The sequence below is a fragment of the Cyrtonyx montezumae genome, unplaced genomic scaffold (assembly GCF_038088225.1).
Source record: "Cyrtonyx montezumae isolate F1298 unplaced genomic scaffold, pur_monq_1.0 scaffold_9, whole genome shotgun sequence".
Lineage (NCBI taxonomy): Eukaryota > Metazoa > Chordata > Aves > Galliformes > Odontophoridae > Cyrtonyx > Cyrtonyx montezumae.
This window is the reverse complement of record NW_027072100.1, coordinates 9,127,082-9,152,598: the sequence shown is the minus strand read 5'-3', so window position 1 is coordinate 9,152,598 and position 25,517 is coordinate 9,127,082. Positions and strand designations below refer to the sequence as shown.

Genomic DNA, 25,517 nt, shown 5'->3' with positions numbered 1-25,517 from the left:
GTGATACAGTTGCATTATCCTGTTTACCCTTCTAAATAAGCTGCAAAGGTCAGTGTGTTCTCCTTCAGATGCACGCGGGGCTCCGCCAACACATAGCTGCCTTTCCCTTGGCTTATCGAGAAAAAAAGCACAGGGGGAAAAAATCCTGTTTGTGTCGAACATTATTTCAGCAGCAATACCTTTGGCTGTTCCTCACCGCGTCTCCTTTGTACTACAACTGTGCCGGAAAATAGCTGCACTTATGGGAGGCTTTTAGAAGCAGGAGATGGAACAAAAGATGCTGCAAACTCTAAGCAATGGCCTGAAGGGCAGGTACTAACCTGCACAGCTGCATCCCTGCCTGCTCCCACTGCTCCAGCAGCTTGTAGAGCCCGGAGCACTCCAGGCAGACCCCAGCCTGTGCCTGGCAGCCTTCAGTTCCCCTTCTCCTCCTGATGTCAGCTTGCCTGAGCCCACAGAGCAGAGTGAGCCCTCCCTGTGCAGTTTGTGAGGAGTGTTTCATCTGCGTTCATTTAAAAAGTAAGATGCTCTTTGTTCCTATTGCCTCTGCCGTCCAAAATCCACCTTTCTGAGAATACAATTAGTGCCAAAGCTTCTTCAGTCCACAGTTTTCTGGGTGGAGTAAATTGGATTCTTCACTGAGTGTATTCCTTTCACACATAATAAAGTGTCTCTTATTGTATCTGACTGCATTAATTGCTGCCCTGGTTCTGCTCAGTGCACAGGTCAGATAATCAATACACTTTACTATTTAAAAACAGTGGGATTTAAGATTTTCTCAGAGGCCATCTCCCAGCCTCAGGTATTCACAGTTTGCTCGTCCATTTGTTTGTTCTTTATCTCCCTATGTCTGATTTGAATAAAAATAACTTTGTTTATATCAGGTTTCAAACATACACAGCACTTAGAGACTAACCTTGCTTCATTCTATTATAATCAAGCTATGCTTTCCTCGGATAAAATGATAGAGCCTCTGTCATTTCAGCTACCATCTCCATCTCCACCACTGCAAGAAGCAACTTGGCACGAGTATTTAGAGGGCAGTGGGGCTGTGGTACCAAATTCACACTGCTTCAGGGACACAAATGGAGCCCTGACTTGCTTGAGAGCAAAGCAAACTTCATCACGCAGCCTCGGAGGCTGCAAAGAGATGGCACTGTCATCAGACATGCCTCTCCTAAAGCTTCTTATCCCACTCTGGTGGAGCTTGGCCACAATATGTCCTCACGGCATGCACATGTGTCCCCTGCTGCTTGGGCTGAGCAGAAGCAGGGAGAGGTGACTCTGCTCCCACTCCCCTGGGCAGGAGGCAATGTGGAGGGCTCAGTGGTGTAAAAGAGGTGATCTTGTGCTCCCAGATTTGCTCTGCCATTTGCAATTGAAGCAGTTGGACCTGCTTTGCTGCAGATGCAGTGGGTGGTTCTTGGTGCTCCTGTGGAAGCTCTCCACAGGAGATGCTCTGCTATGTACTTGTGAGACCACTGAGGTGTGATGTGGCCCTTCCACAAATGTGGGCAATTTAAGACGCCCACAAACGTACATTTTAATTAATTCCGTGTCTTACCCCCCTGCGTTTGTCACCCATGCACACTTTAGCTGACAAAGTTTACGGAAACAACTATCATATTTTAGGTTAATCCTGGGTATAAAGACTTTAGGGTGAGTAAGCCAGCGCCTGCGTGGGGAGGAAGGAGAGGGGCACATGCGGCAAGGGGAGAAGAGCTCCCGACTCCTGCTGCCTGAGATGCCCTATCCACGGAGCTCTAGCACACCCTCGGTAAGCAGCAGGATCCCCCATCTCGGGAAAATAAATACATCGGCACTGCCTGGCTCAGCCTCCCGGGGGCGGGCCGTGCCCGGGGGGGCCGGGAGCACCCCAAGGGGGCTCGGGGGGCTCATCCCAACCGCCCCAGCTTTCGGCACAGGAGCGTCCAGCGGAGCATTGCCCTTTTAAGCTGTGGCCCCACTGCCTCCTCCCCGACTCCCGGAGGGGCTCCGGCAGCCGCCGCGACCTCCGTCCCTCCTCCCTCCGCCCTCCCCGCCCGCCTCGCTCCCGGCGGCGGCGAGCGGCAGCTGCGCTCCGTGCTGCGGGCGGGGAGAGCCCCGGGGCTGCGGCGAGCCGGGTGCCCTGTCCCTGCTGCCCCCGTCCCTGCTGCCCCCGTCCCTGCTGCCCCCGTCCCTGCTGCCCCCGTCCCTGCTGTCCCTATCCCGCTGCCTGCCCCGGCGCACTCGGGGACCATGGGATGCTGCACCGGTCGCTGCACCTTGATTTTCCTCTGCACTTTGCAGCTGGTAAGTGGAGGCTCTCCGGGCTCCGGGGGGCTGACCGGGATGGGGATGGGGCTGCCGAGTCGGAGCTGAGCCCACAGTGCCTCGGGGTCGGGGGGGTTCTGGGGTTGTGCCTCCGCAACTTCGTTTGGCAGTGGGGCTGCGCTGCTCCGCTGGTTCTTAAAACTCAGAGAAACGTGGTCGTTACGCTCTTGTTTCTTTTTCTTTTCTTTCCGACTCCTCAATTTATAAGTTTGTGTTTGTATATGAAATGCAACGAAAGAAAATCGGTCTGTCAAAGGTGTCCCGGCGGGTTTGGTGGCGATGCTCAAAACCGAACCACAACTTCCTCCGTGCCAAAAACCTCCCGGTACCTTCACACCTTCTACGTGCGGCTGCAAGAAGGAGTTAAGGCAGCTGGATCCCACCCTGCACCGGAGGGGTCTGTGCAGGCGTGAAAGGAATTATTTCAGCCGTCCTCAGGGGTGATGTGCTTATATGCAGTGTGCTTATGCATCTATTTAGGAATGAACTGGCCGGTGTGAAGAAAGTGTCCCTTGTAGGCAAAGGCTGCTCATCCCCGTGACATCTGTGTGTGTGTCGATGTGAGTGGTGATAACAAAGGTCTGCTTGTTCCTGAGTGTCTGTGCATCCAGCTTGGACCTGGAGGGTCCCTCTCTCGTCAGTAGCTTAGGGTCTCCAGGGCTCCTCCAGCCTTAAAAAGGAAATGACAGCTTATATGTAATTAATTTCATTTCCAAATTTGCTTTATTCTGGAGCATTAGCGGTGTGCAGGAAATGGCAGGCTTTCTCCTAAGTTCTGTTGAATAGTGAGCTAGTGCCAAGGGGCAAATCGAGTTAAAACTCTTTGTTTGGGAGTTGCTTACTGTGACAGCAGCTTATTTTCTGCCAAGAGGCAACCAGCAAGCGGGCACTTGGCTGGAGGTGGGAGAGAGAGATCAATAGAAAAAATGGGAACCTGCTAGTTTTCAAATGTAAGCCGTTGGCCTAAAATGGATGGGATTGGTGGGAGTGCAGCCCTGATAACTGTGAGGAGTGCAGTCAGAAGATGTGGATGGAAGATTTGACACAGTTAAACAAAATGCAGAATAGAAGTTTTTTGCACAAAGCATCTCGCTAGGCATATTTATGAGCGTGCTGAATGGCCAGGGAGTTCATTCAGCCTTCTGGATTATTTCTTTTGATTTTTCACCCGTGATCACAGAAGAAAGAAGCTGCACCCTGTATTACATTAGAAATTGGCATCTCAACACTCACTGTCTCTTAAACCCATCACTGTGTCATCCTGCTTTAAGGCACACACTTGCATGCACTGGAGGGAGGGAAAAAAAAATAAGAGGAAGAAAAAGAGAAAGCCATTGGCTGCTGGTGCTGCTCTTATTTCTGACAAGCGTGGGAGTTTTTTCGTATCCAAGATACAGGGACAAAGAACCCCCAGCATTTTATTTTCCTCAAGACCCTCCTCCTTGAAGAAAAGAATCAGTTCGGCTCATTCTTAAGCAAGTTTGGATGCCTGAGCCACAGCGATTTCCCATGGCACTCGCTGGGTGAATTGGTAGAGCTGGAAAAATGTGAGTTATGGGGAGGGAATTCCTGGAGCTCCACTCTGCTGGGAGTGAGGTCAGGAGATCCTGGCTGCTTCCCAGCAAGTGCTTGGGTGAGGCTGAGCCCCATCCTGGTGCTTATTTTAGTTATTTTCTTGTAAGTCAAACTTGTCTGTAAGTCGTCGCATCACTTCCACATCAGTATGGCCCAGTGACTGCAGGACTCACTGCAGTGGGCTCCACCGAGACAAAACACTGAAGCAATCAGGCCAAGATCATCAATAAATTATAATGACGTGAACTTCCTTTGTTCCTCTCATGTCTCTGCTCCGCTTCATTTGATACTTTGAACCCTTCCCAGCCTTCCCTGTGTGCTGCTGAGCACCGTGTCCCCTGCAGTGCAGGGGTGAATCCTGGCTCCTCGTGGGCAGTGGTTGCTTTGCCTTTCGTTTAAATGGGAGAGAGGATTTCAACTGTGGGATTTCCCTCTCCAGTTCTGCAACTCATCCTTCTGCTTCAGTATATATTCTCCTGTCTGTTCCTCAAGGCTTCATCTGTACACAGTGAATGGAAACATGAGATAATGACACTTCTCCTCACAAAAAAGGAGGAGGATTCACCATGCAGCGTGTTGTTTTGGAGATAGCTTTATTATTAGGTGCAAGTAGTTGAGTTAGTGTACAGGGAAGTGTTTGCAAACTGCAGCTTAAATGTTAAGAAGAAGAAAAAAAAAGAAGAGGCAGAAACTGAACTTATTAATCACTACTGTGCACACAGAGAAAAAGTTTGTGATCCAATTGGAGAGCAGAACAGCCCATGAAGGGAAGGGAGGGCTGCAACGCAGTGTGAATACCAACGAGGTCTGCAGCCCCCATGGGCAGCTCAGGGCTGAGCGAGGCGAGCGGAGCCGAGCAGAGCACGTCTGTCTGGAGAAAATCAGGGCTGGCTCCCCAGCGGTTTGCTAATCAAGAGGGGGAGAGGAAGGCCGGCGTTTGAATAAATAATTTGCCACGTTCCAATTTTAGGTTATTGTTTGCCTGCAACGTCCACCTCAGGCTCCTGCTGCCCATCTGATCTGCGCTGTAAGGAGGTTCAGGTCCTGCTGTGGCTTGCTGCACTGGATCCTGCCTTTCTTCCCAACCCATCCCTGTCTGCAGCAGAAGTCAGGGGGAGCGGCCGGGCCAGGAACACCCTGCAGATGGGAGAGGCACCAGGCTGTTTGGAGCCCAGAATTTGCTTGTCCCATGCAGAAATGAGGGTTGGGAAAGGCTTGTCAAGGGCAAGCTTTCCCAGTGGGTGGGTCATGGGGGGAGAAAGTGCATGAGGACTAGGTCTCAGGCAGTGAAACATTTAAGAAAAGCACTGGTTTTCTGCTTTGCTCTCTGTCGGTCTGAGATTGCACCCAACCGATGTATTTTCTAGGGTAATAAGTGATCATGTCCTGCAAGCACTACGTAAATTTATTTCCACCAAGCTGAGCATGGAAAAAATCTCTCCCTCCCTGTGCCCCGTCCCAATAAATCAAACAACTGCAGTTTCTTTACATTCTGTCCATGAATTGAGAGCTCAGATGCCAAGCAAAGCCTGGAGACAATTTTACAGATACATTATAAATCCCCATAGAATAGGAGCTTCTAATGGAAAAAGTGACTAATACCTCAAACGAGCACAGAGCACGGTGCCCTGGGATGGGACTGCACAACGAGACTAACCAAAAGTAACTATATACCTTTATTTATTTATTTTCTTGTGCTCTCCTTCTCCCTCGCTCCCTTCTTGGCAGTGCCTTTTTAATCTCTTACAGAAGGGGGTGATCGGTGCTGGAAACTATTTGAAATCAGCACAGATCCTTCTCTAACTGCTCCCTTGTACCTAAAGGGGTCGTGTCAGCTTGGGCAGGACATGAAGCAATGGGGTCAGGGTGGAATGGAGCCTGGCAGATAGGCACACAGGATGGTACACACATCAGGGAAGGCAGGATCTGGGCGAAAATAATCCCAGTTAGCTCAGTGTGTGGTGGGCTCAATGTGGTCAGTACATATGGGTCTGCAGAAGGGAGGCTGGAAGAACATCCGTGGGAAGGAGTGAGCAGGACTGTAGTGGATGGGTAGGGAAATGGGTAGTGGCCCATCTCTCCCTGCTCTGCAGCTGCTCGCAGAGCTGGGCAGGTTCCTGCATCTCCTGGGGAGCTCTGAGACTGGCAGCTGGGCCAAGGCTGAGCACAAAGCACCAAAGGCAAGAGCAGGTGCAGGGGTGAGCACATTGTCCCTTTGCTCATCACACTGATTGGGACCAATGTGAAATTACCCTATTCTCCAACTGTCTATCTTCTCCACGTTTTGTGCTCAAATTGTTATCCCTCTAAAAGAGAGACCGTGTGCATGCACAGCAGCCAGCACCATGATGGGTTGAACCTCTCCTGAAGACCACATACAATACTCCATTTTAAATAATAACAGAAGTCAAAAGAGTACATTTGACAGATGCTGTCTTCTCCATGTCTGTTCCAAACAAAGGAAAATTAAGCTGTGCCAATAATAGAGCTCGTCAGCATTTTCCACTGATGTTGACTTTCAGTAGAAACCTGGGGATTTGACTAAATGAATATTTTCGTGAGAAGTATCTGCTTTCCATAGACAATTCTGACTTTTTTTTTCTCCAAAGTTTTGGCCAGAACATTTTGGCAAAAAATCAAAAATGTGCTGGCAAATGCTTGCTGTGCTGGCGGGCATTTTTAATTTTGGAGTTGTGGGGGTTTTCTTACAAAAAGTTGAATTTTTGCAAGTGGAGATTTTTCTTTTTTTTTCTTTTTCTTTTTTCTTTTCCCTTGTGCAGCTGGAGTCAGTAATGCAGCAGTGGTCCGAGCCCAAAATCTCCGAGCAGCACCAAGGAATTGGGGCCTGGGAACACGCAGGGTGTTTCAATGCAGATTGTGTGTTGCCAGCAGTCCACATCTGTGTTTCCTGTAGTGGTGGTGGTACTCACAGGAATCAGATTTCCTTGTGCCCTCTGACCAAAACCCATCCAGTACTTTCTGACCAGGAATGCCATCTGGCAAAGCCCAAGCCAAAATGCAGCTGAGGGCAGGCTGGTGCTGAAGTCAACTCTTCCCGGAGCCCTTGGGCTGTACTTTGGCTGACATCGTGCTCCACTGCTTTGCCTCCTGCCTTTTCTGACCCCGAGCACCAGGGCCATGCAGGAGAAGAAGGAGGTGGATTTTCCCCAGAAGGGAGCCCCTCTCCCCAGGCCGGTTTAGGGTTGGGGCTGGGAGTGTTGTGGCTGCCAGGGGCCCTTCCCAGCTCAGGCTGACGTTGCTCCATTGTGTGTTAATAATATACGGAAACTTGGAGCGTTCTGGCTGGGGTGCAAAATGGAGCTCTTCCAAGAATCTGCTCCAGGGGCCCTCAAGTAGGAACTCTTGGAGAATAAGCTGGATAACAAAGGCCAGATTGTGATTGCTTTTCCTCCAGGAAAACCCTGGAATAGCCCATTGCTTTTTGAGCATTTAGGAAAATGCATATGATCTAGCAAGGTCTAAGTGCCCCAGCTGTAGCTTTCCCTTCTCCCATTAAGCAAGCTGAGTTTGAGGTCAGTAGAATTGAACCTTTCCATTTGAAAAGCAGAGATAATTTCTGATTAAACGGCCTTATGCTCACGGTGTTCCCTTTGTACTGGCTGGAGTAGATGTCATGAGCAGACCTGACTGCCCAGGTTGTGTCCGTAGTGAGCTTTGGTTGAAAGAGACTTTTCAACAAAGTGGGAACATTTTTTATCTCAAAAGTAGTGCATTGTTTTTCCACTCTCTATCTCTAGAGCATGAGAGGAAAAAAAGGACAGTTCTGGCCTCAGAACGAAAATATTCTGGCATTCAGCAATGCTTTCTGGAAATGATGGGGGCTTTATTGTGCCAAACCCCAAATATTTTGAACCTTTCAGAAGTGTTTTCAAGCTTCTGTCAAAAGTTGAAAAGTTTCAGTAAAAAGAAGTTTGGGTTTTGGTGGTTTTGGGTTTTTTTTTTTTTTTTGTGTCCAGGATATTTTCATCTTCCCAGTATCTCTGATGTTGGGAGTTTTGATGTTATTCCTAAATACTAAAGGGAAGCTTCTCACAAAGAAAGCACAGGCTTTGGTGTTGCTCAGTGGCTTGTTGAACTTATTTGTCATCTCCTTATAGGCCAATGCTTTTTGATGTTCTTGTCGAAGGAAACCCAATGAGTAACACCATGCAGAGCTGCCAATCTGAGGTAGTTCATAATCATTCCAAAACCATATAATGATCTTAAGATTCCAAAATAAGAACAAATAACTTCTGCTCTGTTTGTTTGTTGAAATCTGATGAGGTCAGACTCCCACTTCATGTTCTTTGCTATTGTAGGGATTACAAAAGCAAGGATTAACAGTAGTAACAAGTAGGGAAATAGTAATGTAGAATAGTAGTAGAATAGTAGTAATAAGTAGGGAAATAGTAGTAAAAGGAAAGTGGGTGTTAACAGTTGAGATGAGAAAGACCAGTGTCTCAGCAAGGATCCTGCTTCTTGCCACTGTAACAGAACTGCATTTCACATTGAACACAGAAAAGTCAGTGGTGGTGTTGTGCTGGTGTCTCTGTGGGTTAGCTGACTTCTGAAAACCCTCGAGAAGCAAAGCTCAGGAGCTTTGTTTCACTTCATGTTCCATGTTTCATGGGTGAGAGGGAAGTGAGCAGCAGATCTCTGCTGGGGTAGGATCAATTGATTCTCCCTTGACTTTGCTGTAGCTCATTAGCATCAATGGCCTTTTCCAAGGGGTGCTTTTTGCTCTCATTTCCACAAGGACTTAATTGCCATTTTTTCTGGTGTCTGTGGCTGGTTCTCAGTGCAGCTGCTTCTGTGTCAAGATGTTAGGCAGAAATATGTTGTTTATCAGGGAAGTTCTCGTCCCAGATTTTCTCTCAAAGGTGAGAATTCACGGAAATTAGAAGAGCAGCTTATCTAATTCCCTTTTCCCCTTCATCCTGGATGCTGTTTGGATGAATCTTGCTTTAGTAATTGAGGTGTCAGATTCCCTGACACCTTTCAGCTGAAAGGATGATGGTGTGGAAGCGGTGACCTCCACTGCCATCTGCCACAGCCTAATGAAAATATACTGTGGGAATCAAGGCAACAGCTTGCCTTCGTCACCTGCTCGGAGAAGGCAGACATCAGGAGTCACTGTGCCAGCTTCCTTTGCCACCTCTCAGTGACTGGCCAGCCCAGCAGGCAGCTTTCCACCTGCTCTCCAGTCTCTCCAGCAAAATACCTGCTTTCTTCCCTATTTTTCCTTCTCCAGTTCTTTCAACCAATGCTAAAAACTCCAGATTTAGGATCAACAATGTATTTTCTCTGCACTGATGCAGCAAGCACACAGATGACCACTCCAGCCCTGGCTGACAGAAGCACAGGAGCACAGGCTGCCACCCTACTGCAGCAGCACAGCAGTGGGATGGGAGAGCTGAGTGTACATGGGATCTGAACTCCATGCCTTGTGCATCTCAGAGATGAGAACATGTCAAGGCCAGCAGAGAAGGGATGCTGTTGTGCCACCCCTGAGCAGCATGCTGACCTAAGGGAGGTGGGTCAGAATGAGCAAGTGAACAGTCACATGCTCTCCTTCTTCACTGAGCACTTGGAGACCTGAGCAAAGACACAAGAGAACAAGAGCTGAATATTACCAAGGACAGTTTAGTTAAAGCTCTCCAGAGCTAAATATACTTAAGAAAAAATGAATTCTGGTGCTCGAATGAATACACAATGACAGCAAATACATGAAGCCTGGGATGATGTCTCCTGTGAGACCTTTTTGGGAAACAGGGTTCTCTCTCCCTTGTTTGTGGTGACCCTGACAACAGCCTTGGACTCATTGAAGGTGCTGCATTATGTTTTCCAAGTGCTGTTCTCTTGAGATAGTTCATCTGTAAGCACTGTCCCAGCTGAACAGGGAAGGTGAGATAGAGACCATGAAAGAGGGGGATGGGGTATTTTATTACCCATACAGATCTTACAAAACATTGAGCATAACCTCGCATAGATTGCTCTGTATGGTGTACCCAGCCACAATGGATGAACAGCCTTAGCCCAATTAACAGTTTGTCTCTGCCTTCAGCTTCACCTGAAACTATCTCTGTAGTAACCAGTGCTTAATCTTGGTACCAGGAAGGTTAACCTGGAGATCAAGAGGGATCTAAACCCTGATCATAATCAGTTCTGAGGTTTGGACATTATTCTTACAGTAGTACGACACCAAGAGCATTGCTCTGCGTCTTTGTGTTGAGAGGGTACTGGGTGGCACTCTCAGCTCTACAAGCAAACCTTTCCCATACGTGAAGTTCAGCAGATAGATGGTCTGCCTGTGGGGGCTGTGTAGCAGGGTCTCTCACTTTTTCTGCTGTAGTCCAGGTACTCAGGAGCATGTAGCTCCGTGCTATGGGGTGTGGGGACTTCCTCATCCTTCTTCAAAGATTCTGCTCCCGTGATGCTCCATTAAGAGGAAAACAGTCCCATATTTGTGAAAGCCTCAAGTCCAAGTGCTCAAGGGCAAAGATGAGGGCTGTTGCACTTCCCAGAACCCCAAACACCTTTGAGGCTCTGGGTAAAGCAACCCCCATTCCACACTCACAGCACTTCCCTGGAGGGCTGCGAAGAGAATGACCCAATCTCTGGCCACATTCGAAGGCTCTGTGCATTTAGATAGCTTGCACAAATATCTGAGCTACTGGCTCAAATCAGGCCCGGTTCCTAATTTCCCATGGCTCCTGGTAATCCGTTAGCAGCAGATTTCCATGTGTGAGACGAGAATGGGCTCTGACAGGCGGCTGGCATCCGCACCTCCAGCAGACAACACGCTTCTTGTGATATCATTGTGGGAAAGGCAATACACCTGCTTATAGTGTATACGTACAGAATTAAGGGAGAAATCTGATTATCCTAATTACTCAGAAATGCAAAATATGTGCAGAATACAGTGTGGCTAATTAGTCTAGGGGACTTCTGGCTGTTTGGCGGGGTGTTGGGAGAAGTGTAATGGGAGCTCTGCTCTGTGCCCTGAGCTTCTCAAGAGTGTGAAGAAAAGGGAGCACTGGGGCTTTGGAGATACAATAAAGCAAATTGCAAAGCTGAGGAAGGGCAATTCTTTTTTTTTTTTTTTTAATGCATGCCACTTTTCTAAGATTCTGGGTCTTCAAATTGCCCATCTCATTATTCAGAGAGGAAACATTCAAAGGAAGGAAGGATGGGTCTGCCTCGCTGTGCTAACAGCTGCTTTGCTGAGAGCCTGTGCACAGCACCTCCTCAGATGTATCTTTTCCGTGTCCTCTTTGCATTCATGTTGATGCCAACAGATTCTCACATGCTCTCAGAAGCTTGAGAAGAAAGCAGGGGTAGCTGGTTCTGTGAGTGGTGCTGCTTCATTTGCATTTCATGGACTCATTTGCACCATGGAAGTGCATGTTGAAAGAAATCTTCTGGCCCCAAATCTGGCTGCTTTTCCCAAAGGCACAGAGGAAGTCAGGCAGCTGCTGGGCAGGGATGCTGGGTGTGTCCCATGTTCAGATTCAGAGAACCAGGCTGGTTCCTCCAGCCACCAGAGGCACCAGGACAAGGCCCAGGAGGGCTGACAGGGTCCTACAGTCACACAAATCTCTGCCATCAGTCCAAGTTTGGGCCCAGATCTTCTGGATGTAATCGGTGCACAAAACACACACTCATCTATTACTTCTTGTAACCATGCTTCATACTTTTAAATAATCCTGTTCATCATTTAATCCTTACTCTGCCAGAGACTGCCATCTACCTCAAGCTTTTCTAGAATGGTCAGCTTTGTTGCTCTTAGGTTGTTGGTGATATCTAGTGTGCTCAGGATCAGTGCTGTTGTCAGTCGAAACCAATGTGAGCTGGGAAGTCAGCTATGAGATGTTACAGGGGGGTTTGGGCTTCCAGGGTTGCTTCTGAATCATCTTAAAACTGAGTTGTGTGACATCCTGAAGGAACAGATAGGGCGATATAAAAAACTCTGCCATGGCTTCAGACAATAAAGACTGTGTCTCCCTTTTGATGAATAATGGCTCTTTGTTTTATTCCTTAGATGACAGGGCTGTTACAATTGCTGAGAACCATTTCAGTGCTAAATATATAGCTGCATAATAAAGGCTCTACAAACTATGAACTGAGGCTGAATGGCTACTTGAGTGAATCATTTAAAGTATGATGAATTTCTGAAGCAGCTCATGGTGACAGGAGGTGAAGAGCCAGTAAACTCCTCTGCAGATCACTTACCCAAAGGATGCTTTCCTCACACAAGACGTAACCCAGGATTTTGTCTCATGGTGGCTCCCACGGCCACATTAAGTTCACTGTTGAAATTTTGGACGCTATCCTACAAAAACAGGCATTTCAGATGGAGTTCCACTGTTTGGGGACACAGATCTAGCAAAAATCCTGGAAAACCAGTGCTGGCAAACAAAGTGGGCATGAGAATGCAGAAGTAAATCCTTCATTCAGCTGTAACCCGGAGTTAAGCACTCAATGGGATTTTGATGGAGCACATCAGAGAGAGTGATAGCCTGGAGTTGCTTCACCAAGGAGTATAAGCTGTTTCTTGCACCTACAGTGCTTTCACACTAACAGAAGAGGCGATGCATGGATTCCTTTACTGCTTTAAACTTGGAGGATTTCACCTCCAAGTTTTGCCAGATTAAACTTCCTTAAAAGAGTGTGGCAACAAGGATTTGAATTTTCATAATGTGGATTAGTGCTTTTCTATTTTAGCTAATCTTTGCAAGCAGAGCTGCAAGCAAGAAGAGTGAGTAAACCGATAGGAAAGTTTGGAGCAAAGGCAGCCCAAGAATGGGAGTGTACCAGGACTGAGAAACCATCTCACACCCCAAAGGCAGCAATACAGGGAGCAGGAAGGCAGGGCCAAGGGTGGATGAGGCTTTTGTAGCAGATGTTAATGGAGGGCACGTCTTTGTCCCCTTTGGAGACGAGTGTTTGTGAGTGCTCTGCCTCTGAGCTGCCACCCCATGGGTCAGGGCTCAGCCCCTGCAATGTCACCAGGCTGCACTGCTGGGATACAGCTGGCTGAGGTTTGTTGCAAAATAACCAGGCTGCCAAAGTGGAACCTATTTATTGGCCTCTGATTTAAAAGGAGAGGGGGAAATAAAAATGGAGAAGGAAAAAAAAGAAAAAAAAAAAAGGGGGGGGGGAAGGAAGAAAAGGAGGAAGAAAAAAAGAGGGAAAAGAGAAATGCAGCTTGACTGTTGAATAAACCATGAGGCATTGAAGAGCGGGCAGTGAGGAGGATTGAGGCAGGAGCCCTGGGGAGCATTGCAGTGAGGGGACACCAACGTCAGCCGGGAAACAAGGCATGGAGGGGGGGGAGGGGGGCAGCCACTGTGCAACGCGCTCAGAAACTTAATTGGGGAATGAGCTGGTGGGAGGCCAAAAGATGTGTGCGATGAAACTGGGCTGGAAGTCCAAACAAATTGGGCAGCACAACAGAAGAGATAAATTATGCTCATGAAATAAACAATGGCTGAGTGACACTGTATAAACAGTTGCATATAATAACGGCACTGTTTGTCTCAGCCATCCTAATTGGGAGGCTGGGCGGCATCCGATGAAAACTCTGCATTGCACATTTTCCACTTCTAATGAGGAAGATCCCCCCTCCTAAAGAAATCCTCCCCAAGCCCTATTTAGCAGCACTGAAAGGCCTGGTTTCATTCCATTTTCCCACAGCAAACTCATCCTGGCAGGAACTGCATTAGGGAGGACAAGTAGAAAATGATAATAAATTGAGGACTTGCTCTTATTTCGCCTTGTGACAAATCTATCCAGTGGGTGACTCAGGAAGGGTGATAAGAGTATGGATGGGGCTGCTGCTTTCCTTTTGACGCTTGGTCATGTGGAAAATAACCCCATTCGAGCCCTCGCTCAAAAGGGCTTTGCTTTTAAAATAATGCTTTTTAAAAGGCACTGAATCCTGATTTACACTGTTGGAAAGCCAGCAGCTCGTCTCCATCAAAGTGAATGTCATGGGTCTCATTTCATCATCTGCTTGGGTTGAAATGCAGAAACAAAAGGAACACTGCACAGAAAGTAATACAGTCAATGCCATTAATACATGTGAAAGAACTTGTTAAATCTTGGGATATATATATATATTTTTACTGTGTTGCCAGTAAATCTTGGATAAGGATCTCTTGTGTTATCAAACCCCTCTCCAGTATGGCACAGATGACATCTACAGGAGCATGTGGCGGTGTTGGGACAGGGAGCACCGGAACACCGTGGGCTCCCTGACTTCACTCAGCTCATTCCTCTCTGCCCTGTAATGCTTATTCCCAGCAGTGATCTAGTTAGTAGCAGAGAAGTGCTCTCACCCTTTCTCAGCCACCCAGAGCAGATTGTGCTCCATGAGCTGCTTCATCAAACCACCACAGAGAAAAGCTGCTCTCTGGCATTTTTTCAACCAGACATGCCAAAAACTTCACCATCTCCACTGCACATCATCCTCACTTGGTTCATCTGTTTGAGCAGACTGTGTGTCTCTGTTCTCTGGCTTTTCTTGACTTAAGAAAAAGAGAGCTGGATCTCTGCCTGGGTCACAGCTGGGGAGCAGACCTGAGAACTGCTCTTTGCAGTCCTAGGGAGGCCAGGGGTGCTGCATGTGTTACCTGTAATCAGGAAAGTGATGGATCAATTATAAGCAGGATTGATTTTCACCCGGTGAAGCAATGGGATGATGAAAGTCAATAGTGATCGATTCATTTTCCTGCCCTCTGTAGCAGGGAAGCTGTTTATGGGGACTGTGGTTATTGGAAAAGTCCTGAGATACCCCAAAACTTTTGTCAGTCCCTGTTTGTAACAGAACAGTTGTTTTCCTGTTTGTTTCAACTTCAAACCCTTCCTGTCCAAAGCATTTTACTGAAACCAGAAGCTGGGCCGTAAAAATGTTTTCATTTCCAAAATATTCTTTCTTTTTTTCCCAGTCCTTTCCCACCTGGTGCTTTGATGACAGGCCTGGAAGTTTGCTAGTGCATTCTTTAGGGGACAGCAGTCAGTATTTCTTCACCGATATTTATTTTTCATCTGCAAGCATGACAACTTTTTCAAACACATTTTTACACGGGGAATGTTACTCGTGTCCCTTTTTTAACCAGCATAAGCACATTTTCACATTAGGGCGGGTTTTCTTTGGCAGAGCACACACAGCAGAGTGTTACTAGTGATGATTACAGCTCAGCTGTCACAGTATGAGTGATTTTACACTGACGATAGCATGCACGAAATGCAAGCAAATCTCTTGGCCGGGTTGTGGCCAGACTCCTAAAATACTCCAGCTTCTAATTTGCCTGAAAACTTCCAGCATATTGCCGTGACGTGCAGAAGGGAAAGTCTCCTGAGTCAGTTTTGATACGTTAACCAAATACTTCAGCAGTATTAGCTCATCTGCTCTGTTCTGACTTCCCAGCTGCTTATGAGACTGAAGTGACGTCCTCCGATTGCAGAGGGCAAGGTGAGATTAATAGCTGGGGCGAGCAGCAGTGGGGAGTCTGGCAGCAAAGTGACTCAGCATCCCTTGCTGGGTGTCACTGGGATCTGCTCTGGGTGCATTGCCCTGTGACAGGGCTGAACCTGGGGGATGCAGGCGTGGAAATGAGGTGAGGGCTCTGCTCTGTGAGTGTGACAGTGGAGGGGAAGGAGAAGGGGCATGGAAAGGTTCCCAACCTAAAATGTCACTTCTGGTAATCAATATGGGCATGCAGGCATTCAATAAAGACCCCGTTACAATGATGATACCATTCCTGCTGGTGCATTAATATGGAATATTAAAGAAGAATTTTACAAATGCAGCCTAAATCTCTAACTATCCTCTGCTCAAAATGAGGGTATTATTTCTAATTTCACTGTATAGGTGGGAACAGAAGGTTAACACCTCTGCTGGTCCACTTCGATGGAGCTAAGCCAAACCCAGGAGACAGATCTGTGTATAGGAACACTCTGGTTTGTGCTGGCTGGGGTGGGAGACAGGCTGAGTGCTGGTGCACTGATACACCTGTCTCAAGGAGCTGCTGCTTGTGCTATTACAGCAGGGCAAAAAGCACCATATGTAGCTGCTGGCAGGTGGAATGGGAAAGCTGTAACATCACGGGGAATCCATCCCTTTGGCTTCACATGTTGTCTTTCCCTGAGCCTACAACTTCACAGTTAGGCTGGAGTGCTAAGAGGGCTTCTCTCCATCCCAGTGAGGGAGATAAAATCTTCATTGCCACTTTGCTTTCCACGAGAGACAGATGCTCCATGAAAAGGGTCCGTTTGTACTGTAATTACTGGTGCAAGTTGCTGGGTGGCCGTGCCATCTCCCCGCCTGCTGCAGGATGATTACAAATGGGCTTTTCTTCCCAGAGCAAAGTTGCAGTGAGACCGCGGCAGCTCCCAATTTCCTAGATTATTAATAATAACAATATCATTTTCGTTCTCCCGTGCTTCTCACAAGCCCTGCACTTTCCTTTTAATGAATCCTCTTCGCTTGCTGCAGACTCTGCAGTGACACCCGCCTGATTTGTAATGTAAATAGGCAGCCCAGTGTAAAGGCGACCTGCGAGAGCACCACAGGGCTCTAATTATAATTTTCATTAAACCCCTTCTGTTTATGAATATCCAAGCAATCTGGCGTTGCAGCAGGAGCAAGAGGAAATTAAAGCAATGCTACCACTTATCTCCAGCATCAGGGAGGGATGGAGCCAGCTGCTGAGCACAAACTGAAACAGGGCCCTGCACTTTCCTATGGACAAAGTTCTGAAGAGTTATTCCTGTTCTGACATCCTTCCCTTCCCGAGCTTTGCCCCAGCTGCAGAGCTAGGATGAGATTTTCCTACAGAGGCACTGGGCAGTTGCAAGTGCCATACGCGTGATCCAGCCCTGACCTAATTAAGGGGCTCAGCTGCTCCAGCTCCCACTGCTGCGTGCCGTGAGGAGCTGGGGAAAGCAGCTCCCTGGGTGAGAAAAACAGCTTCAGGAGGTCCCAGAGAGGCCCTTTTCTTACTCCCAGGCCTCAGTTAGGCTTCTGTTAGGAGAAGGTGCTGCAGGTGCCAACTGGGAGTGAGACTTGTAGGGTGCACAGGATGCGAACAGTTGGCTCCATGGAGCTCAAGGTGGGAAGTGCTCTCTGTGTCACAGTGACCCTCCTTTGGGCTGTTTGTGGAATAGGACAGGGGAAGAGCTGAGCTTGGATTTTTTGAGCCTGAAGCAAGAGTTTATTCCTCCTTTGGGAAACCGTCAGTAGAATATTTGGCAATTCAACTTCAGGATAACCAGATGGAAAATAAAATGGCAGTTTCTAATAAACGCATAAAAGGTAACAAGGATAGCAGTGATTCTGTCCAGCTGGTATCTCATGAGCTATATACACTCTGTGAATCCTGATCTATCCCCTGATGTGCTTGCTCTTTTCTTCCAGCAGCAAGATGAGAGAGCAAGGTGCTACCTAGCTATTTTAGCTAAGCAGACCATGCTCAAGACAGGAGTTAGGTCAGTCCCTAGAGCCAATAACTACTCACAAATTTTCAAGAATTTTCATTTTTCCCCTGTATCCCTGCTATGAGAACAAACCCAAACTTTGTGTGGCCTTCCTGGCGGAGCAGAGACAGAGATCGTGTAATATAATGCCCTGTCGGTAGGAAATAAATCTCTCTATTACCAAATTAAATTCCCGCTGATCTCCTGTACTGCTCTGCCTCACAGCCTTCCTAGTGTTCAGATGGCTTCATAAATGGTTAGCAGATCTCCCGAGGGAGATGGCTGGTGAGTTAATGGCACGTCTTCAATATACTTCACTCAACAGTGAAATTTGTGCTGCTGGTGGGAGAAGGTTCCCCCCCACACTGAGGCTCTCACCAGGGCCAGCACTGTTGGAAGGAGATGGCTGGGACAGGGCTGTGAGTCCTCCAGTGGGAAGAGAAAGCCAGAGCCTGGGATGAGGCTGTGCCATTCCAGGCATCTGGCTGAGGAAAATGTTAGGAACTTGTTGAAGAAATCTTTGTGTCAGTCGCAAAAAGTCATGTCCCTGTTGTTCCCCTGTCTCCATTGCAAGGCTGCAGAGCCAATGCAGAGCTGTGACACTGAGGGAGGAGAAAACGTGGGGGCAGGGCCTCTGTGGGCACAACTGATTAATTTGATTACATTTAGGAAACTTAGGTTTGAATGTTGATGTGGGTTACTAATAGAACAAGTTCCACGTTCTTGTCAGAGTGCTTTTTTTCGCCTGGATCACAAAGCCACCTGCTTATTAATTTAGCCTGGCTGCTAATCTCAGCAATCAGCAATCACAGCAGTGTGCAAGACTCAGATGCCATCAGGAGGCACAAGAAGGAGAGAAGGGAGCAGAGCAGCTCAAATTTCTGATGCTGCTGTGCAGCACCTGCTTGCACCTCTGGCTTCTGGCTGAGCCCTGTGGAGAGATGTGGTCTTGCAAAACAGAACGGGCCTGAAGCAAGACACTGATTTAGGAGAAAAATTCTTCATAGGAAGCAGTCTTTTTCCTGGGAAATCTATTCTGAGCACCATTCAGAGAGCCAGTGCTGGAGATCCTCTTTTCTCCGCTGCAATGTTAAGTGGAAGAGCCATTTACCTGTACTGCTGGCTGCCCTATGAACAACCCTGTGCTGTGCTGCTTCTGGTAGGGCAGCATGAACTGTGGGGTAATGGGAAGCCCTAGTCTTTCCAAAGCTGGATTCTAAGCACAAACCAAGAGTACCTCAGTGCCAGTCTCATCCCTTGTGTTTATTGAGGATCATGCCTTTCCTGGAATGCTAAGCAGCATTCAGGCATGTGGGACTGAATAATTACATATCTTCGCAGCCAGGATGTTTGTGAAAGGCATCAGTGACAGAAAGCACAGCAATCAAGGTCAGAACAGTGACACTTCTGAAAGCATTGGTACCAGTTCACAGGATGGGAGAATCCAGAGCAGAAATGTGCCAGAGCAGGGGAGGTGAGGATGCGTGTCTGTGCTGTGCAGCAGGAGGATGGTGATAGGAGGCTGTGCTGAACCACACTGAGGGGCTGAGCCTGCCCAAGTACTGTGCATGACCTGAACTTCAGCTGTTAGATGGAGCAGGCTGAGAGCTGCTTGGGCACCTATCTGCAGCAGTGGCTCCTCTGACAGCCTTGCCTTTGGAAGCATTTGTACCCCCAGCCCTAGGAGTGACCAGTTTGTTTCTAGAACACAAATTATTTAAGGCTGTAAGGTCTGCTGCTGGAGGCCTCCCTGAGGTCTATGTGAATAGAAGGGGTTTAAACAGCTCCTGGGGAAGGAGTGCACCAAGCTGAGCAGAGAATGGGGCTTATTGTATCCAGTGGCCAGAAGGACCAAATGCGTCTGAGAGACAAAGTGACAACCAGAGACCTCCTGTGCAATTAGTCTCTTGACCTCTGTGATTTGGAAAGGGATGCTGGGAAGGGAGCTGTGGATCACAAGGCCCCAAGGAAGGTTTCCTTGACAACACTTACTGAAGAAAAATGAGGTTTCATGAATGCAGTGTGCATTAGCACGTGAGATGCTGACTTTAGAAGAGGCAAGGACGCGGCACCCAGCAAACAAGCTGCTTGGATAGGGGGATGTGAAGGAGTGGCTCAGGGAATTGCTCTTTTTCAGACGAACTTAATTAAGCAGCTATTAAGACCATTAATATTTATTTAGAAATGGAATCACAGTGGTAAAAGCAAGCTCGCCATTTAACTCAATAATTTTTCTGCCTGTGAATCCAAACAAGTATCTGGTGTTGCCAAACTTAAGCTGTTTTGGGAGAATGCAAAAATAATAATAATAATAAAATAAAAGATACTTGTGTTCAAAACCTAAATTGATAGATTTAAAAACAAGACATCTGTGGCTTTCTTAATTTCTTCCTGCTGTTTCAGCTAGCTGCACTCAAACATTCATCCGTGTATGATGTCTCACAGGGATAACAGTGCTGTGACTTCGCCCTGAACTCAAGCCATCAACCAAAATACCGCAGGAAATCAATGCCTTTTTTTTTTCCTAAAGAAAAGGCCCATGACCTTTTTCAGCGAAAGTCTTGGCCGCCCTGATGGTGTTTGCACAGCAGACAAACAACGAGCATCTCCTTAAAAGCAAGGCCAGCTGGCAGGAAGTCAAAAGCTGAGTCAACGCATGGGGACTCAGCCAGGCAGCCCAAATGTTGCAGGGTGCAGGGGGATCCACAGGAGCAGTGCAGTTCAGGCAGGTGGGAAAGAAAATACAGGACTGCCCAACCCATCCCAAACCAGGGGGTGGCTCAGCCCTGCAACGAGAAGCAGTGCCACATTCCAAGATGGCTGTGAGCACGACCCTTCTAGCTGGCTCAGAGCCTGTTCTTGTGTGAGAGCTTTGTGATAGGGCTCTCTATAAACTCTGCCTTCTCTCCTTTCTTGTCTTTCCCAGTTGTACCAGTGAAGGGCAGCCCGACAGAGAGCTCTAGCTTGTTTTGTTTGCCTGGCTAAGGAGAGCTTCACATGCTCATTTGCTGTTCCAGTTTCACTCGGGTCAGCAGAAATGGGGTTTATTTCAGGAGAAGGAAGTCTGCCACAACTATTCAGATTTTAGTACAGCAACAAATCACTTATCTTAAGGATTGAAAGGTAAAAGTGTTCTATGGTCTAGAGAAGCAAAAGGAGCAGAAGAAATACTATTTTTAATAAGAATAGCCATAAAGAAGAAAAGATTGTTCTCCCTGATGGAAAGATCCTGTCATTTTTGAATGGGTGGAAACCTGTGCCACAATCTGTGAAATTTCTCTTTACAACCACTACCTCTAGACTGTAATAGGGATTCTCAATAGAATAGCATGAATCATCCATTGTAAAGAATGCTACAGCAAAGACATGGCTTTTCCTCTGCTCACCAAGAGGGATTGCAAAGAGGCTCAGTGTGCGAGTGCAGGTCTGCTGCTATGTGTGGGCAGGGGCAGGGCTGGCACTGCCATTTCTGCATAACTGCAGGCACCAGGCAGGAAGGGTATGACTGCATTTCTTACCTCTGCTGCACAGTTACCACAGCCAGCTTAGTGAAACATCAGCCCTGTGTACCTGCAAATCTCAGCGGCATTTAATAGGTATGCTCTGCACACAGAACTGTAGTGTAATGAGTGAAATGGTTGTTTATCTATTCGTTTATAGCAAATGTTTTCTTAATTATCCTGGATTCCTAGGGGGACAGGGACAAGCTCAGGATAACTTCAGACTGCATTTCTAGCAGTTGGATTGCAGAGCAGCCTAACCACCTGCATGCCCATAATACAGTGCTGGAGTTTCATCAGTAATATTTGAGTTTGCTACCAATGCCCATCCTACATTGCTTCTGTTCATATAAATGAGGAAACAGCTTGCCTGAGTGCTCGCATCACACAGAATCATACAGACTCTGCTCCTGCTCCCCTTAGCTGAACCACAGGCAGTCACAGCTGAACCACATCTACACCTCCCAGGGATACAAAATTATTCAAAAATGCAGGAGAAGGAGCAAAGAAACAGGACAGAATCAACTTGGAGATCAGGGCAATTGTAGGGAGAAAGTATGTTGTGAAGCTAATGTGCAAGGTAATTGGGAAAAATGCAGTATGGCCAAGGGGGAGTGGTCTCTCCATGAGCTGTGCAAAGGTGGTTTAGCTTGCAGCTCTTCTCACCCTGAGGTCACGGGAACCCAGGTACATCATCTTCAGGATGGCTGGGTACCACTCAGTTCAAAACCTAATGCTTTCCCAGGTCGAAACAAGCCAGGAAACATCAAGATTGCAAAGGGCAAGCTTTCCTCTTTTACGCAGCCTAACAGGAAATGTTCATTTGAGAGTAGAAAACACATATCTAAACATGGATGCCCTGATTCTTGAGTACACATGTAGGCAGAATCTATCTTAATCCCCTTTGTGGGCTTGAAGGCAGGAGGTGAAGACGAGCAGCACAGGGCATTATCTGTGCAGAGCACACAGCCGCTGGTCCCCTCGGCTAAGTGACACACAGCCATGCCATCTCTGTGCAACACATGCTCTCACGCTAATGGGACACACAAAGCCAATTAAATGCCTGATTGGATGAAGCAGTCACAGTCAAGTGACCCACTGCCAGCCAGTCAGGATTCAAAATTTCCAAATATTGTTAAGGTATGTGCACTAATCCCCTCCTAAAAGATTAAGAGTTTAACCTCTGTTTCTGATGAGATATGGAAAATCTCCCTGCTTGGGGGACCAGGCTGAGCAGTGACATGAGCTGTCCCCACCATGTGCTGGCCCAGAGGCGGCACACGGCCACGATGCACATCACATGGCATCTTTCTTACACTTCAAATTGAACTGTTTCAAAGGGAAGACTAATTCATTTGCAAACGAGAAAGATTTTGAGACCGTCACTATTCCCTGCCTGTCTCCCCATAGCCCTTTGCTGGTGAAGAGATGCCAGTGAGGAAAGCTGCTTACTGATTGATCTCCCTTACCAGGGCCAACGTGGATTTCTCTGAAACAGAGATTTTTGTTGAACTTCCACGATAGTGTTGAGAACTGCAATATCTTTCTGGCCCAAAAGAGATGTGAGGGTGATTTCCCCACTGATTTGAGAAGGAGATGCCCATTTGGTAGGTGTGGTTTCCCTTATCGTGCAGAGGGATGGCGACCTGCAACCACTCAACCAGAAGTCATTACAGAAGCCAGAGTGCTTGGCGCCCAGCTGCTGTTTAAAAGCCAAACCAGGAGAAAATGTCACATTTCATAGCTGATTACATATAGTAGACAAGGATCATTCATGCTTAACGTCTAATTACTAGTTAAATTGACTATCAGTTATAAATAGTAATGATTTATTTAGATGAAAATAAATATGAAAAGTCATAACGTAATTGCAGCGTGTTTCTCTGATAATTAAACACCCTGAAATCTTACAAGAAAATGTGGTCTTGGAATCTGCTGGAAAAAGCCTCAGGAAGCCTTTTGCTCCCTCCACTCACTGTTTCACCTATAGATAAAACATTTAAAGGTGGTGGGGACATTAAGGCTTGCATGTATCTGGATATTTGTTTTGCTCTTACAGCTGCATGCATAACACAGTGTTCAGAACCAGATGAGCAGCTGCTCGCCTGCTACACAAGCAATGTGTTACAGATGAAACCCACATCTTAATGCAAATACACTTGAAAATCAGCCCTAGCACCTCAGCACTAATGGAGTTTTACTTCTAGAATATAGTACTAGCCTTGAACCAGGTTATTAGAGCTGGTAAGTATGTCCTCCTGGAAAGCCAATGTGTTTGCAGAATTTCTTTGCTGGATGGCAGGATTTTCTGCTGGGGGAAGGTAAAGGGGAAAGTTTTCTCCTCCCTCTCACCTTGATGGATGTGTGCTGCAGAGCAGAAATCTGAGAGGTGTCAGGAATGATGGAGTGATGCTGAAAGCTCTGATAAATGAGTTCTTGAAAGTCCTGTTGCAGCCATTTAAGGTGTTACTGTCTCACTGCCAGGGCTGCCTCCCCATTGCAAAGTGCATGGAATAGAGGACATGCCTCCACTTAGGCACTAGAACTCATGGTCCACATTAGCTCAGCCACAAGGGGGAAAGGGAGGGGTGTGAAGAAGAAGGGGGGATGTAGATGCATGTCCTGTGCTACTGAATTGGTTCATAGGCAGTAAATTGTTTTGGGATTGGAGTAATGACTTCAGCTGCAGTGGTGATTTGCTCAGGGATCATGTCAAAACCTTGAGAATGAATGTCACGAGTCCTGAAGCTGTAACTTTCCTTCTTCTTCTCCCTTCCAGCTTGCTGCATTAGAGAGGCAAGTGTTTGATTTCCTGGGATACCAGTGGGCTCCTATCCTAGCCAACTTCCTCCACATCATCATTGTTATCCTTGGCCTGTTTGGCACCATTCAGTACAGACCTCGCTACATAGTGGTGGTAAGAAATATCTGCTTTGTTCGGAGCCTTTCCTCTGGTGGGACACAGCAAGTGATGAGGAACCAAGTAAAGCCCTTGGGAAATCAGGCATGAGCACTGCAAACAATTTTAACAGGAGGTGCCTGGCTGTGCTAAAGAACACATTGTTCGGTGTTCTGCATTTCTGCTGTACTTGCTCCAAACTCGGAAGATTTCAGATGTTTATTACTTGTACCAAAAATAACACAAAGACACTGCAGAACAGAGAGAGAGAATGAGATGCTGGACAAACACATGGCAGTAGCTCTTCTACTCCCTCCAAAGCTCTGCCCCTGTGCCTCTGTTTAGGTAGAGGACTTTCTGCATATGAGAAACAGAAGAAGAGGCAAGGATGATGGTGCCTCAGTGCATTTAACTGTCCCTAGCTGGATCGTGTATATGTATATGTATATATAAGCTGATTCCAGTGATTTCCTTACGTTTATTGCTTCTCTCTTTCCCTCCTGTTCTCTTTTAGTATGCCATCTGGACTGCAGTTTGGGTCACCTGGAACATTTTCATCATCTGTTTTTACTTAGAAGTAGGAGGGCTCTCAAAGGTGAGTGGGAGCTTTGTGAGTGCGTGCCCAGGCTTTGTTGCAAAGAGAACAGAGCTAGTAGTGAGATAAGGGAGAGGGGACTGCCTGGGAATTAGCCTCGCTTTCTCTAATACGGAGAGTTGCTTTACTTGTGGAGAAAGAATAATGCTTATTGTACAGCAAGAATGGGGGGGTTAATAGTTAATCTGGAGTTCTTTGTTGGTCAGTACAAGTAGTGGCTGGAATAAGCCCTGATGGCATATGGGATAAAGTGTCATTGCTTTTTAAAGGTAAGAGCAAGCCTGCCAGTAGAGTTATCTTGAGAAGAGGTGGGGTTTGAGGGCTAATTCCTAGCTGTGATGTGGAGGTAACTGAGGAAAGGCTGTGAGCTAACTGGATTATAGCTGATCCCCTTGTGGTCTGATAGCACCAAAGAAGGAAGGTGTGTGATGGGGAGAGGAAGGCACTGGGGAGCAGTGAGCATGTTTTCTCTCTTGAGGAGAGGTCCAGTGAGGGCTCAGTTTGGGCTCACTTGGACTAAGAACTTTGCTGGAACTCCTTCTCTTGATATCTTTTACCTCCTATTCCTGTTGAAGACCTAATGTCCTTCAGCAGTAGGGACTGGTACATGTGGTGAATGCACTGGGCAAGGTGTCTGGTGTTGGACCTTGTAGAGGAGGCTGGAGCATCTCTGAACTCTGCATCAGTGATGTGACTTCTCTGTCTTAATTCTTCCCTCTTAGTTACAGTGGCCTCTGTCCAGGGGAGCAGTGAGTTACTGTCTCTTCAAAGATAGCTCTTTAAAAATGCAATGAGCTCAGCATTGCTGCCTGCTTGGTGAGGGGTGAGTCAGAAATAAGAAAAAAAAGAGAGGTGAGCCCCAAGCTAAGCCTGGGCTGTGAGCAATGAATACGAAGTGTTGCTCCAGCTTAGTGGACTAAGGGTGATTATGGGCTATGGGTTCACTTCAGAGCATTCTACATCTGGCCTGAATTCCCAGGTCACGCATCTGAATTGCAGTCATAATTGGAACAGCATTTCATTTTTATTTTTTTAACAGGCCTACAGTAAGTTGTGAGTGACAGCATAAATCCTTTGCAGATAAGAACATGTAACATCTTAATTCCTCAGTTAATCTCCATTTCCCCTCACAATTATCCAAAGAAACTTTGAGAGA

The 25,517-nt window shown here is 47.2% G+C and overlaps 1 protein-coding gene across 2 annotated transcripts in view; it reads left to right on the top strand.

Moving 5' to 3' along the window:
- The first annotated feature begins 2,034 nt into the window (after positions 1-2,034).
- NKAIN4 (sodium/potassium transporting ATPase interacting 4) overlaps positions 2,035-25,517 on the top strand; it is a 45,998-nt gene continuing 22,515 nt past the window's right edge. For both annotated transcript variants that reach the window (XR_010623335.1, XM_065754567.1), the window contains exons 1-3: positions 2,035-2,292; positions 23,647-23,784; positions 24,281-24,361. Coding sequence is in view for 1 of the 2 variants with exons in the window: in XM_065754567.1 (XP_065610639.1) it covers positions 2,239-2,292; positions 23,647-23,784; positions 24,281-24,361 (273 nt within the window). In the remaining variant the exon portion in view is untranslated. The remainder of the gene's footprint in view (positions 2,293-23,646; positions 23,785-24,280; positions 24,362-25,517) is intronic.